The sequence below is a fragment of the Glycine max genome, chromosome 6 (genome assembly GCF_000004515.6).
Source record: "Glycine max cultivar Williams 82 chromosome 6, Glycine_max_v4.0, whole genome shotgun sequence".
Lineage (NCBI taxonomy): Eukaryota > Viridiplantae > Streptophyta > Magnoliopsida > Fabales > Fabaceae > Glycine > Glycine max.
The window spans coordinates 48689312-48702928 of NC_038242.2; the positions used below are offsets into that span (position 1 = coordinate 48689312).

Below are 13617 nucleotides of genomic sequence, written 5' to 3' on the forward strand. Positions count from 1 at the left end.
ACCCTCAAAAGAACAATAAAAAAATATGTCTATTTTATGAATAAAAAAATATTTTTTTGTCCATAGAATAAGTTGAATTCCTAAAAGTATAATTCATAAAATAGACATACTTATTTGTGAATAGTCAGTCACTTTTTTTTTATTTTGAAAAAATATAAATTATATTAAACCCAAAATAAAAAATAAAAAATCTCTCTTTTTGATATCAAGTTGTAGAGATTATAAGATCAAGATTGATGGGTAACTGATAAATTTAAGTAGCTCGTTGGTGTAAACATTGAATGAATAATTTTGTTTTATGGTTCGAAAATACTGAATTTATTCTAGAAACGGAAAAAACGAAAAAAAGAAGAAATTCCGACCTACCGGATTCGAACCAGTGACCTAAGGATATCTGAGGTTTTAACCACTACAGTCCTCCGCTCTACCAACTGAGCTAAGGTCGGCTTGTTAATATTGTAGCAGCATATAACTAATTATATAGTATTATCCAGGTTGCACTAATTTGCCCCATTTGTTATTTCAAAATATTATTTGAGAATATTCTTGCTTTTGTTAACATAGAAAGCACAACTCTCTAACATCTCACCCGAAAAAGAAAAAAAAAAACTCATTTTCTAACAATTTTGTGCACGGATGCAAATATATATACATATATATATATATATAGCATTGCACATAGTTGTGGGTTAACGTGTTCTTTTAGAAAATGAGTTGGTATTGGTAATGAACGTATTTTATTTACTTCCACAAATGAAAAAAAAAAATACTATCACTAATATAAACCAAATATATACATACTCGATCTATATGGTATTATAACAATAACCGCAACTTCTCACATTTGAGCTTCTTCTTCTTTTTTCTTTGTTTATAACAATTTTCTCATTTGAGCTTTACTTTGACCAATAGGGGATTAGAAACATCCCATCTTTTTTTTTTTTGATAAAAAAAGCACCCCATTTTTATAAAATGGTATTTAACCAATGAAATATTAATCCGAACCTGACATGTCAGTTGTCCAATTTGATCTAACCAAAGGGGTTCGGTTTTTCATAAGAGAAAAAGGTTAACAAAAAGAAAGTTAGATAAGACAGGAAAGATTCTTAAAGAAAAAAAAAATGTAAATTGGGAAGTAAAGATTCTGACCCTATACGACTTTTCTTCTTCTTTTTTGTTCATTTTTCATCTTCACGGTTCTCTCGTTTGAACTTTAAAGTTTTGTTTTTGGTCAACCCATTCGTCTCATCTCCATCACATCCAACTTTTGTCTTTAAGCCAAAGATCTACACAGTTCATTTTCACATGCCTCTCTTTAAAGATTTTTTTCAGTGTGGGCGATGCGTAAAAGTTTTAGAGAATTTTGTTTATATTTTTAACAATGTTTACATCAATCTAAACATATTTATATTCTATCAATCTTTCAGATAATTGCAATCAAAATTATTTTTTGTACATCTTAATTAAAATCTTTTCTATCGGTTGACTACAACAGAAGGCTTTTTCAGGCAAAGAAACCAGATAATTTTTACATTAAGACAATTTTGAGTCCTTAAAATTATTATAAGTGATAATTTTTTTTTAAACTATTTGATATAACTAAATACTTAAAATTTAAATTCAAGATTATAAATTGTTATAATAATTTTACATATTCGGTTATACACAAGTGGAAAAATCAGTAAAAATAAAAAAGTTATATGCAAGTGGAGCTTTATGCTAGAATATCCTCTTTTGTTTTTGGTAACCAAAAAACTTTCTTTATATATAAATTAAAATATATGTCTTAAATGGGAGCATTTTTCGAAACTATCCTTTAATTAGAATATTTTTTTCAACAAAAGCATTCTACATAATTTTTCTTAATCTGCTGTCTGTGATTAAAAAAAATGACAGGAAACAAATCATTGAAGCTTGGAAAATTTCCGAAAGTCAGAGAGGTAGTGAGCTTCATTAATTGATGGAACACTAGTTGTACTGCTATAGTATTCTGAGATGGAGAGAATGGTGAAGCAAAATAAGAGAATTAGGGAAAGCACTCGTCATAGAGAAAAAGATGAAAAATATCATAGATTCATAGTTGTTCCATTATTTAAAGATGTGCATATAAAACAATACACAGATATTTATAAAAGCTTAACAAAAAACTAACTTATTGATAATAATCTAACAAAATCAACTAATATATTGCTGAGGAACAATGATACATACATGTACCTTCTGAGACAAAGTTAGAAGCTAGACTACTGTTTGTCATGTTATTACAATATTTTATTTGTGTTAATACATTTTTAAAATATTTTTTCATCTTCATAAATATAAAAATATTCAAAACTTGTCTTTGTGAAATTTTTAGTATTTTTTTCTTTCTTACAAAATTAAGATGTATAATTTTTTTCAAACGAAAAGTTATATAAATTCAAATCTATGATTATTGACTTTTTATATTGATTATACATAATGTAAATATGATTTTTTTACATTAGTGATACGTATAATTGATATGAAATGTAATATTTTTTACATTAAATATACATATAATTAATATAAAAAATGATAAACTGATTGGTTAGAATTGAAACCATTTAAGTTGAAATTCATGATATTAAATCAAATACCATGATATTAAACCAAATACCTACTGCAAGCAACTAAAAAGAAAGATAAAGAAGGAGAATTGTTGAAACTTAATAGTCTAAACTAATCATGAGCAACTATAATGTCATACATTCTATTTTATAGGTACAAAAAATATATTAAAATTTTTTACAATAACAAATTTTTAACATTTTTATATTTACAAAAATAAACAACATATTTTAGTTTTTTTAAAAGATTATAAAATCTAAACTGAGAATCCAAAACAGGTTCATTTATTAGTTTGACGGACCTATAAAAAAATGTCGGTTCGACGGACAGGCATTTTGAAATATTCTTTGAAATATTCTTAAGCCATAATTTATTTCAGAGAGGTACAGTGAATAGGACAATTATCAAACCATATTTTTTTATTTATTAATATTATTAAACTATATATAAAGGAATTACTGAGGAAGCTTTAAAAAGCTTACTGCATATACTATATTCACCAAATATATTTAATAGAGATATTATCCAAGGTACAAACTTTGACCGCGTTATAAGCTAATCATTTGTATTTTCTTTAACTGAACCATCAACATTTTAGCTCCAACGCAAATGTTTACTCAGCTGTTTAAAATTAATCAATGTTACTTAATAAATCTTTATTAGTGAAATAGATGATTTGAAAATGCATTATTTAAATAAGTTGGTTAATTCATTCCTATCAATTAAAGAACCATTTCCAATTACAAAATTTAACATGGCTCAATTAATTACCTCTTTCTAGTAGCTTTAGGATTAGAGTAAATTTTTATGTAAAGTTTTAAAATTTATATAAGATTGTAAGACTAGTAAATTTTAGATAAGTAACTCATTTAAGAAATCATGTATTATTCTTAATTACTTTAAAAACTTACTTTAATGAATTCAATTAATGGTTATACATCAACAATATAAAAAATAGTTTTTCATTGTTAATGAATGGAAAATTATTGTAAGTATCACTATTAAGCTAATTATATAAAAATCAATATCTTTATAATTACATGACAATGCCAAACTGTTTTAGATTTATTGAAAAAAAATATTTTTACACAATAAAATCCAAAGATACCAGACACATGTAATATCAACACCTCTTGTTTATGCTCATAAAAAACTCTCAATAAATATTTATCATCACATACACAATTACAAGTTTTTTTTTAACAAACTTAAGAAAAGCCTCCTCATTAAAAGTTTTCTAAACAAATCTGATAAACCCTTCCAATTACAAAATCCCCTCTGTCTAAGCTAGGTGGTTCTTCTCTTTTCACATTATTCCTTAATATAACAAAGATCATGATTTCCTCAAAAAACAAATTTACTAGTTATCTAATCACGATATATAATATGTTTATTATATTTTATAATAACTATCTTAATGATCTTATTAATAATAATTTATAATTCAATATTATTTAGAAAATAATCATTAAACTCAATCTTTTTTACAATAAAAGTTATATATATATATATATATATATAATTATTATTTTAAAATTTATTTAATCGGAGATTTATGATAACCAACATTGTAAAATTATTTGATAATGCTAGTACATAGTCATTATATTTTTTTAATAATATTTTTTGGGTGAGTAAATATTGACATTTAATTTTGGTCCTAATAACTCACCATAAAAAAAACTTGCTAAAGTAGAAGATTATCACCAATTTTTTTTTTTTTACCAAATTATTATCAACATTTAATAAGGGAAAGGTAAATTTTTACTTACTATATTTCGATAAAATTAAAAGTAATAATAAATTAAGGAAAATAAAACATTATTTTCAGTAAATTATCAACTGTGTATAGAACTAACAAAATAAAAAGGAACCGTCGACAGCAGGATTCGAACCTGCGCAGGCATAGCCCAACAGATTTCGAGTCTGTCTCCTTAACCACTCGGACATATCGACTTTTTCCTTATATGATTCACTATATTTAAGTTTTAATATATATTAAATTAACATAACTTACCGAAAAACTGGGTCATTGAACTAGTTGGTGTTTTGGTGGGGTAAGCAAAAGGACTTGAATTGGTCCCATAAGAAGCACATGCCAAGAAAAAGGTGTACATGGTAAATTAGGTCAATTACATGGCAGATGACCCAAAAAAGAAAAGAAAAAGAGAGATAAATGTGGGGACACCAAAGTTACTAAAATATTGGACCCTTATATGGTGTTGTTGTTGATGCACATATATAAAACACTTGTAATCAAAGAATTAGTGTAATGGTGTAAGATATTATTATATTTATTTAAGTGAATATGACTTATTTAATAGAAGAACTTATTTGATTTTTATTGTATATAATTCTTTTTATGAGTGATAATCACGTCCTATAAATCAAATTAGTATCTAATCCAGTGATTTGAGAGAAATAGATTTCTCTAATTCGGGACAAATATAAAGAAAGATCATGTCAGGTATAAAAGCTTTAAGTTCTAAGTCTTATTTTTCTTGATTTTTTTTTTCTGACTTGCTGAGGAGAAAAGAAATTAGAATTCTTCATAAACTATATGTTGTTATTTTAGAGGCTAGTCTAGTAATATTATTTTTGCAGGAATGTCAGAAGGTTCGGTGCTATATATTATGGTATAATAATTTATAATATGCTATCTATATAGTCTATAGTTATACACAACAAAATATATAATTATTTCCCCTCTCTCGCGTTGTGTTGTGTGTTTTCTCTCTGACTCATAGCCCGTCCACACATTTTTTATGTCACTCTTGTGTCTTTATATGCTTTGTTGCTTCTCATTCACTTCGAACTTTGTCTTTGTTGTGTCTCTGTGGAGAACCACAACACTTCTGCGCCAATTGACTGGTACCACCACCCCATTACAAGGACCAGGGTATTGTCCACTTTTGCTTTGTCTTTTTGTTAGTCTCAGAATATGATGATTTTCTTCTCAGTCCTTCTTCCTCTTCCCTCCCCAGTTTGGCTTTCCCATGTCTCTCCCTTCTTTAGATTATCTTTCATGTAAGATTAGTCCCTCCCAGAAAGCCAATTATAAACACCCTTTATTTGTGTTTTTGTTTTTTTTTTTCTTTTCTTTTTTATTTATTTTGTTTTGAGTTATGGAAGCTTGTTGCTGCAACCTTGAAGTAGATGTAAATGGAGAAGAGACTTTCATGGTGGACAAGGTAACCCTTTCTCTTTTTGTCTCTCTTCTTTATTGCTTGGTTCAAAGTGCCTGTTTTTGATAATCTTGTCATTTGTTTCTAAACTTTCTTTACAAACTTTGTTGGACATTGGTTCACTTTTTCTTTTCTTTTTTTCTTCTTCTATGTTTTACCTTTATTGTAAATTCTCAATCTTTTCTTTCCCCCCCTTTTTCTCGTGTTTGTTTATAGGATCTAATAACTATACTAAAACATACTATCGATACTATGTTGAACATAACAGTCACAAAGGTTGGTCTTTTCAACATTTTGGTTGATGGTTTCAGTTCTGGCTAAATGCTGCTAGCTACTCATGAATATAGAATGAATATGATTCAATGATTTATGCTTTGCAATTTATAATCTTTCTTTATTCTCTTTTCTGCTTTCTTTCTAGCTAGGAGCAGTGGCTACCCTCAGTTACTTTATGATTTGTGTATGTAGCTTTCCGCCCATCATTAATTTGCACCTACGTAGCTGTGAGGTGGGGCAACTTCTGTTTGTCCATGCCACAATAATTTTCCATCTCCATTTTCACTAACCACAAGCATGAGTCACCGTTTTTCATCATCTTTCGTTTTTGTTTTTGTTTTTATTTTTTGATGTTGCATGTCACATTAAATGCTGCTGCTATGGTCTTCTGAGCCTTTAATGTTCCCACCTTCATTTTGTTTGTTTTATTCACACTTTGTTTTATAGAGGGGCCGAGGGTTGCTTTCATGCCACTTATTTCCTTTCTATATCCTTCCATGCCAGATGATTTGTAAACAGTGAACCTTCCTGCTCACACTTACTTACAATTTAATGAATTTATTGTCTAACGACTCCAATCCATTCTTTTGTTTTCAGAGCTTTAATTGGAGTGGAACTTTCCCTTCATTCTTTCCCATTTTTTTCAACTTGTTCCCTTTTTAGTCTATGTGCTCTAGTGATTCCATGTTTTTGGTGGGTTATTTTGGTATTTAATTTAGCCTATTGTCATTAATATCTTTTTCCACAAAAATAAAGTTGCCGTTTACTAGTTTACTGCAATTTCTTTCTTATCTACTTGTTCCTAGAGAATGGCACATTATTTCTTCTTTTATCAATTAATCATCTAACTTGGTCTTAAATGGGTGCTTTTGCAGACTGTTATTACTCAGTATTCAAACAAATTTGCTAGACTATTTGGAAAGTCTAGTGGTGCCACAGGAAAGCTTAAAGTAATATTCCATGATTTTCCAGGAGGTGCTGAAGGCTTTGAGCTTATGTTGAAATTCTGTTACAACAATGGAACAGCTGATATAAACCCTTCCAATTTGTTTCTTGCACGTTGTGCTGCTGAGTACATGGAAATGAAGGAACCCATGGCTGATGTTTCTAACTTGTTGGAGCAAACTGAAAAGTCACTCCAAGAGATTAGCTATTGGACTTGGTCAGATATTTTGATTGGTCTGAAACAGTGCCAGAGTTTACTAGTTCCAGATTCTTCTGTGATGGTAGAGAGATGCTTGGATACTATTGTGGGGAGACTTGTTTTGGCCAGTGAAGCAAGTCCTTGTCCATCAACTAGTTCCACAGACAGTTCTTGGGTTCGGTATTCGTGCGACTCTAAGAGCACCGAGAGTGTAAAAACAAGTTTCTCTCGTTTAACATGGTGGTTTGAAGATCTCCTGTTTTTGAGTCCCTTGTTGGTTGCAATGTTGGTTAAGTCAATGCTTTCGCGAAAGATGGACCATCTTGTGATCAGCAAGTTTCTTCTCTACTATCAGAAGGCCAAATTTTCTACTGCTACTACACATGAGAAGTGCAAGATCATAGAAATGGTCATAGATATGCATTATGATATGGATCTAAGTTGTGTTCCTTGCAAAACTTTGTTTGGGATTTTGAGGGTTACTTTGGGATTGAACATAAGCAAATGTAGCAGGAATAAGTTGGAGACTATGATTGGTTCCCAGTTGGATCAAGCAACCTTGGACAATTTGCTTGTTCCATCTCCTCATGGAATAAGCTATTTATATGATGTGAACCTTATTTTGAGATTTTTGAAGGCATTCTTGCGGCGAGGAAATAGTCTAGTCACTCCCATTCAGATGAGGAAAGTTGCTAGCTTGATAGATTTGTATATAGCAGAAATAGCTCCTGATCCTTGTTTAAAAACTTCAAAGTTCTTGGCTCTTGCCACAGCAATTCCCGATTCTGCAAGAGATTCTTATGATGAGCTCTACCATGCAATGGACATGTATCTTGAGGTATAATAATTTCTTTCCAATTTAAATTTTAATATTGGAAGTCTGTAACTTCAGTCTTATGGTTACTGCCTGATAAAGATAAAGTTTAATTTCTATGTCCTGTTTACATTGTCAACTACTGATAAAGTAATTATTGTAAAAATCAACAAATTTATTATACATAGCAGTTTGTGATTAAATGACATTGTAAAAAGCATTTACAATGTCAGTGCATACACTATTTAGTCTAATAATTATTTCCAATTTAATTTTTAAATTTGGAAATCTATAACTTCAGTCACATGGTTAACTACTTGATTAAGATATGTTCTATTCATTGGAAATGCTATTATATAATATCATGTGTAACACAGTGTAAAAATTGAATCTGCCTTTAAATTCATGGGCTATGCAAACATAGTGTGGTTGAAGTGTTGAGCTGACTAGTATTGTTATAGGTGCATACTCAATTGTCCCAGGAAGAAAGATTGAAGATATGCTGTGGTTTAAATTTTGAGAAGCTTTCACCTCAAGCTTGCCTACACCTTTCTCAGAACAAAAAATTTCCTTCAAAATCGACTGTTCAAGCTCTTATCTCTCAACAATCTAAGCTAAAAAATTTACTCCATGTCATTCCCAGTACATCTTCATACAATGATTCACCTTGCAGCTCCAGTGGTGCTGCTGCTCAAAAGGGAAAGAAAGACAAAACCAGTGAACAAGTTGTGTTGTATTCTGGCAATTTTGATCTTTCTACAGACAATGAGAAACTCAAAGCACATTTACAAGGAATGCAGTGGAGGGTCATGGAGTTAGAGAAATTCTGTAGGAAAATGCAAATCCAAATGGCAAAGATCACAAAATCAAAAGCATCAGGCCATAGTTATGCAAAATCTTTGCCCAAGCTATGCTCTTGACACTTTTTTTTTGGATTTTGTTTATTCTCCATTTGTAATTTTCATATATGTACAGCACAGGAATGAGTTGCGTATCTGTAGTTTTTAATCTTTTCCGCTAAACTAAGAACAGTGATATTGATTGTACAGTCATGAAATAATGGAAGAGACTTCAAAGAATTTCAGATTAGAGTGTGTGGACAATAATCCTGTGTAACAAAACATATCATGTTCTTCCTAGATTACTTTTTTTGAGTCTTTTCACAATAATACTATGAAAAAGTGATGAACCGTTACTTACATGAACCATGTACTAACCACATTGCTCATAATTCAACTTCCAAGTACCCCCCTCAATTTAGAAACATTGATCTTTGAATTGGTCACTATTATTCAGCTTTGATTCGTTGTAACTTGTAAATCAAAGTTGACCCTTTACCTGCAAATAGAAGCATGGCCAGCAAAATGGTTTCACATCAAGTAAAGTTTCAACCAATAAAAATCATGGTTTGTTCGCTTGCCCCTAGATGAAGACAGTGTAGTAGATGACACGCATAAGATACAAAGTAGTTACTGTTATTACCAGCCACCACCACTATATGCAAGCGTGCCAAGCTGATTTCATGAAAAAAATATCAAGAGCTGATCGGTTAAGTACTGCAATATACTCTGAATAGTAGTACTATTTAAGGATGAAGAAATTTTTTTTGTTCACAGTTCAGTTGGTTAAGCAAGAGTATCTGAGTTGTTATAAAATTCTCTAATACGGTCTTTAATTTTCAAGGATAAAAAAAATCTAAATTAATCATGAGGAAAATTAGTTAAGATGTGCATGGAGGTCCCATTATATATATACGTTGCAAATTAGTAATAATGCAATTGATAGTGAAGTAGAAGAGGTGGAGCTGGTCACCTTGTTTCTCCATCTCCATTTACACGCTTGTCTCTAGTAGGCGTAACAAAAATGACCCACATCAACTAGCCTAAGTACATTTTGTCATCGCCACAAACTAAAAGGTACTAAACTAGGTATTTTGTGAATTAAGGTAGAGTTTGGATAGAAAGTTTTAAAATCTTAGTAATTTAAAATGTGTAAGGATTTGATTTTCATGTTTTATGTGTGAAGTATCTATTGTTTGGTTAAACATTACTATCTAAAAAGAAAATTCACTTTAGAGGATTCAAATCCATAAATGTATACTTGTTTTTTTTATAAATGTATTATAAAATAACAAATAATTAATTTTAGGGTTATTCATAGATTGAATTGGCTCAAATGTGAAATGATTAATCTAAATTGATCATATTTAATTGAATCTCTCTTAAACAATAATAAAGCCAAGCATATAAGAAAGATCGTCATCCAAGTAAATGTCAATCCTAAATATAATCTAAACACTTACATCTTAAAATAATATTCTTAGTCAAGTGTATGAGGATTTTTGTATGCATTTACAGTTAGAAAAAGAAGGAAAGAGGTGAAGAAAGATCACGACCATTTAGGTGGGACACCTATGATCCAAGTAATGTGATTCCTCACAAATGCAAATTTACCCTCCCTTTTGATATAGGTAAAAGAAACCGAAAAGTGAAATGAACAGCAAAACAAGCTGAAGTCCATAATTTCATATTCTATTTTTTTTACAAGAAATTAAATCTATATTTTTACACTCTATTTTAATTTTAATTAATTCACATTTTATTTCACTCTAACAAAAAGATACTTAATTGATTTAATTTGGATTATCGATTCCATCGTCTGAGATCGGGTAATACAACTGATTATTTCTGTCCATATACTCTAATCCAAATATGCACTAGGCACAAAAAGTTGTATTAGGCTTGTGTACCAGCAAGTGTATCGTGGTGTTTGGTCCATGCGGAAAATTGTCTCAACAAAATAATTATAAATATATAATAATGTCCTTTTGTCTACCAATCGAATATTCGTACATAAAGGGCATGGCTGTAGCAAGCAAAAAAAGTCTCAAAGACAGCACATGTTTTTGTGGGGCAAACTGGCTAAGTATAGAAGCAACTGGAATCCCATTAATGTACTGGACCAGTGGTGAATGTTTTCTAGCCCTTCCTATACTTTATTTTGCTTAAGAATTTGTTTTAGATATTTAATAGTGAGTAGTGTAGAGTGAAATATATAATATGAGCAAAAAGATTAAATTAATTTTATTGTCTTGTACCAAAGTAGATTAAATTGTATAGTCATAAGATAAGGTATTTAGAGGGTCAAACGAGTTTACATTTTGTGTCAAACCTCAAGTAATTACACTCAACTTATAATTTTCTTGTTTTTGTTTTTTGGGTTCTATTTTATTTTCTAAATTTTCTAGTTTGGTATATTTTCTTTAGTAGAAATCACTAATTGGATGATGGTATACATGTAACTAACAGATAAAATATTTGGAACTCACAGAAATAGTGAATGCAGAGTACTGATATGTAAAGTATAGCATAATGAACTAATTTTGGGCATAGATTAATTAGCCCAAAGTTGTTTGTGGATCGTGTCCTATGCCGGAAAAAATCTCATTAAGATTTTGTAAGGTACGTGTTGGTTACTTTACGGATTACAGAATGAAGGAAAAACAAGTTAGGAAATGCATTGTAAAAGACACCATATATATGGATTGTAAAAAAATAGTATATCTAAATTCCAATAAGTATATATATAACTGAGATCAAATAATTATAGAACATATAAATCAATTAATATGAGACTATTTCAGTTTATTAGTATTTTGGATTTGAGTTCCAAGTATAAAGTATAAAAATTAAATGTGAAAGATATATCTGATCTAAATAATTTTTTTAAAAAAAAGAATAAAATATATTTGTAATTTATCATGGTATTCCATTAAAATTTAAATAATCTAAACATAGCTTAAAGGAGAGACTAAAGCTGATATGCCCTGCATGGGAGATAAAGGAACACAAAAGTAAACAACCCGTCCTTGTATTTAGGGTTACCTTGTAGGCCATTCGTGTTGGTGGGTCTCAAATCCCACCGCCATACATGATATGAGAGCACCACATGCACCCTCTTCTTCTGCATGCAATAATTTATTTGAAAGTTACATGAAATAATAATAAAAAAAATATCCAATTTGGTGGTCATCTCCATCATATTGGGTGCATAATGATGAACTTATAAAGGGTGAAATTATTAGAGAAGCTAAAATACACTATGCTTGGGTTTTTGTGCGAGTGGATGCAACAACGTTATCAGCCTCCAATCAAATATTCTGTGAGCTATTCAGAAGAACCACTGGGACCGAGGAGTTTACTTGAACTTAACGAAAATATTTTATAACTTTTATAACCTCTTTTTAATATATTGAATTAAACTTCATGATAACTTTTTTAAAAAATAAGTTTCTTTTTACATATAATTAATGATATTTTTTAGGTCATAGGGTAAATATCATGAATATTTCTCAATTCATTTTATTATAAACTAATTTTATTTGTGGTATATGATTATCGCTCACCCAACAAGATTTTACAAATGATAAAAATTGAACTCGAATTATCGTATTAAATAAATTATTCTCTTACATGTAAATGTAACCTAACTTATACCATTATGTCAATCGGGTTACATATAATTAATGATATATTTTTATATAATAAATACATAATTAAACTATTCGATATTTTTTTTTGTTTTTGACAAATTTTAATTTATTAATTTTATTAGAAATATAATTAGAAGATTTAAATTTATGAGATCTTTCCCTTCCTTCCTCCTTCACCCATCTTCAATGGTCAGTCCTTGTATATTAGATAAATTATGTCTCTCATGTCAAAATTAACCTAAAACTCAACTATATATACTCTCACGATTCAACCTATATTGAGATTTGAGCAAGTCCCCTGTTTTCAAATATTACTAGATGCCAGATTAATCCTTCAATTGTCTCTCATAAACAAGATAACTTAGAGCTTACATATACATACATACATAAATAAAATCCTTCCAACTGTTAAAACATCTTTGTCACCAATTTTATAATCAAAGGGTGTCCTAGTTAGAGTTTCTACTTCACAGTGGCACTGAGGAAGATGCTAACTGTGTCATTTTGTGGTCACCCTGTCCCCTTGGCAATATATACTATAATGAAGAGGGAGAGGGTTGCTATAGCTAGCGTAACATTCGGGTTTGTTTCCCTCTACACTCTTCAGTGTCATTGTCGACTCAACGTCCTAAAAGTCATATACATGTGCCGTAACGAAGAAGACATGCACTGATTAAGAAAACCAAGTTGCGGGTTTTAATGTAGTTAGTTAATAAAAACCCACTTCATAATCGTGTACCAACGTAGTTTTCTTTGATCTTTATTGGGCATTGCGTATTTGCATGTGTCATGAGAATATACATATATAGTGTTAGTGTATATGATTGATTAGAACGTATCATAAGTATATGAAACTCGATGTTGTGGCAACCAAGAAATTATATCTTGTGTTATGTTTGTTGTTTCCCTTAGCCGCTACTCTTCTACATCTTTCGAGGTCTAAGCAATTTGTGTACACTAATTTGTTGACCCTAAAGCTATTACTATCTCATAATATATTTAAAAAAAGAAAGAAAGAAGAAGCTTGGAATTCAACAAGAAAGGGTTATCTGTGTTGACTCTTCATAAAGTCTCACATGAGTACCGTGCGCGCTCTAATTCCAAAACTCATAAAAAC

At 30.0% G+C, this 13617-nt stretch overlaps 1 protein-coding gene and 2 non-coding genes across 4 annotated transcripts; 1 reads left to right on the top strand and 2 right to left on the bottom strand.

Annotated features, from left to right (window-relative positions):
• Positions 1 to 356: 356 nt before the first annotated feature.
• On the bottom strand, positions 357 to 446 carry TRNAY-GUA (transfer RNA tyrosine (anticodon GUA)). Its single transcript is given in 2 exon segments — positions 357 to 392; positions 410 to 446. It is a non-coding gene; the product is annotated as a tRNA-Tyr (tRNA).
• Positions 447 to 4463: 4017 nt separating this feature from the next.
• Positions 4464 to 4545, bottom strand: TRNAS-CGA (transfer RNA serine (anticodon CGA)). Its single transcript has one exon. It is a non-coding gene; the product is annotated as a tRNA-Ser (tRNA).
• Positions 4546 to 5141: 596 nt separating this feature from the next.
• LOC100784792 (BTB/POZ domain-containing protein At3g22104) lies at positions 5142 to 9084 on the top strand. Of its 2 annotated transcripts, none has more exons than XM_003527429.5 (3): positions 5142 to 5780; positions 6926 to 8032; positions 8470 to 9084. In XM_003527429.5, the coding sequence occupies exons 1-3, from the start codon at positions 5715 to 5717 to the stop codon at positions 8926 to 8928; spliced, it is 1632 nt and encodes a 543-aa protein (XP_003527477.1). In that variant the 5' UTR covers positions 5142 to 5714; the 3' UTR covers positions 8929 to 9084. The 2 variants fall into 2 exon arrangements, with proteins under 2 accessions (XP_003527477.1, XP_006582341.1); XM_006582278.4 differs by lacking the exon at positions 5142 to 5780 and adding an exon at positions 5950 to 6743.
• Positions 9085 to 13617: the final 4533 nt, after the last annotated feature.

Coding starts and splice junctions, on each gene's coding strand:
- LOC100784792 (XM_003527429.5), top strand. CDS start 5,715: ATGGAAGCTTGTTGCTGCAACCTTGAAGTAGATGTAAATGGAGAAGAG. Junction 5,781..6,925: donor AGACTTTCATGGTGGACAAG/GTAACCCTTTCT, acceptor GTGCTTTTGCAG/ACTGTTATTACTCAGTATTC. Junction 8,033..8,469: donor CAATGGACATGTATCTTGAG/GTATAATAATTT, acceptor GTATTGTTATAG/GTGCATACTCAATTGTCCCA.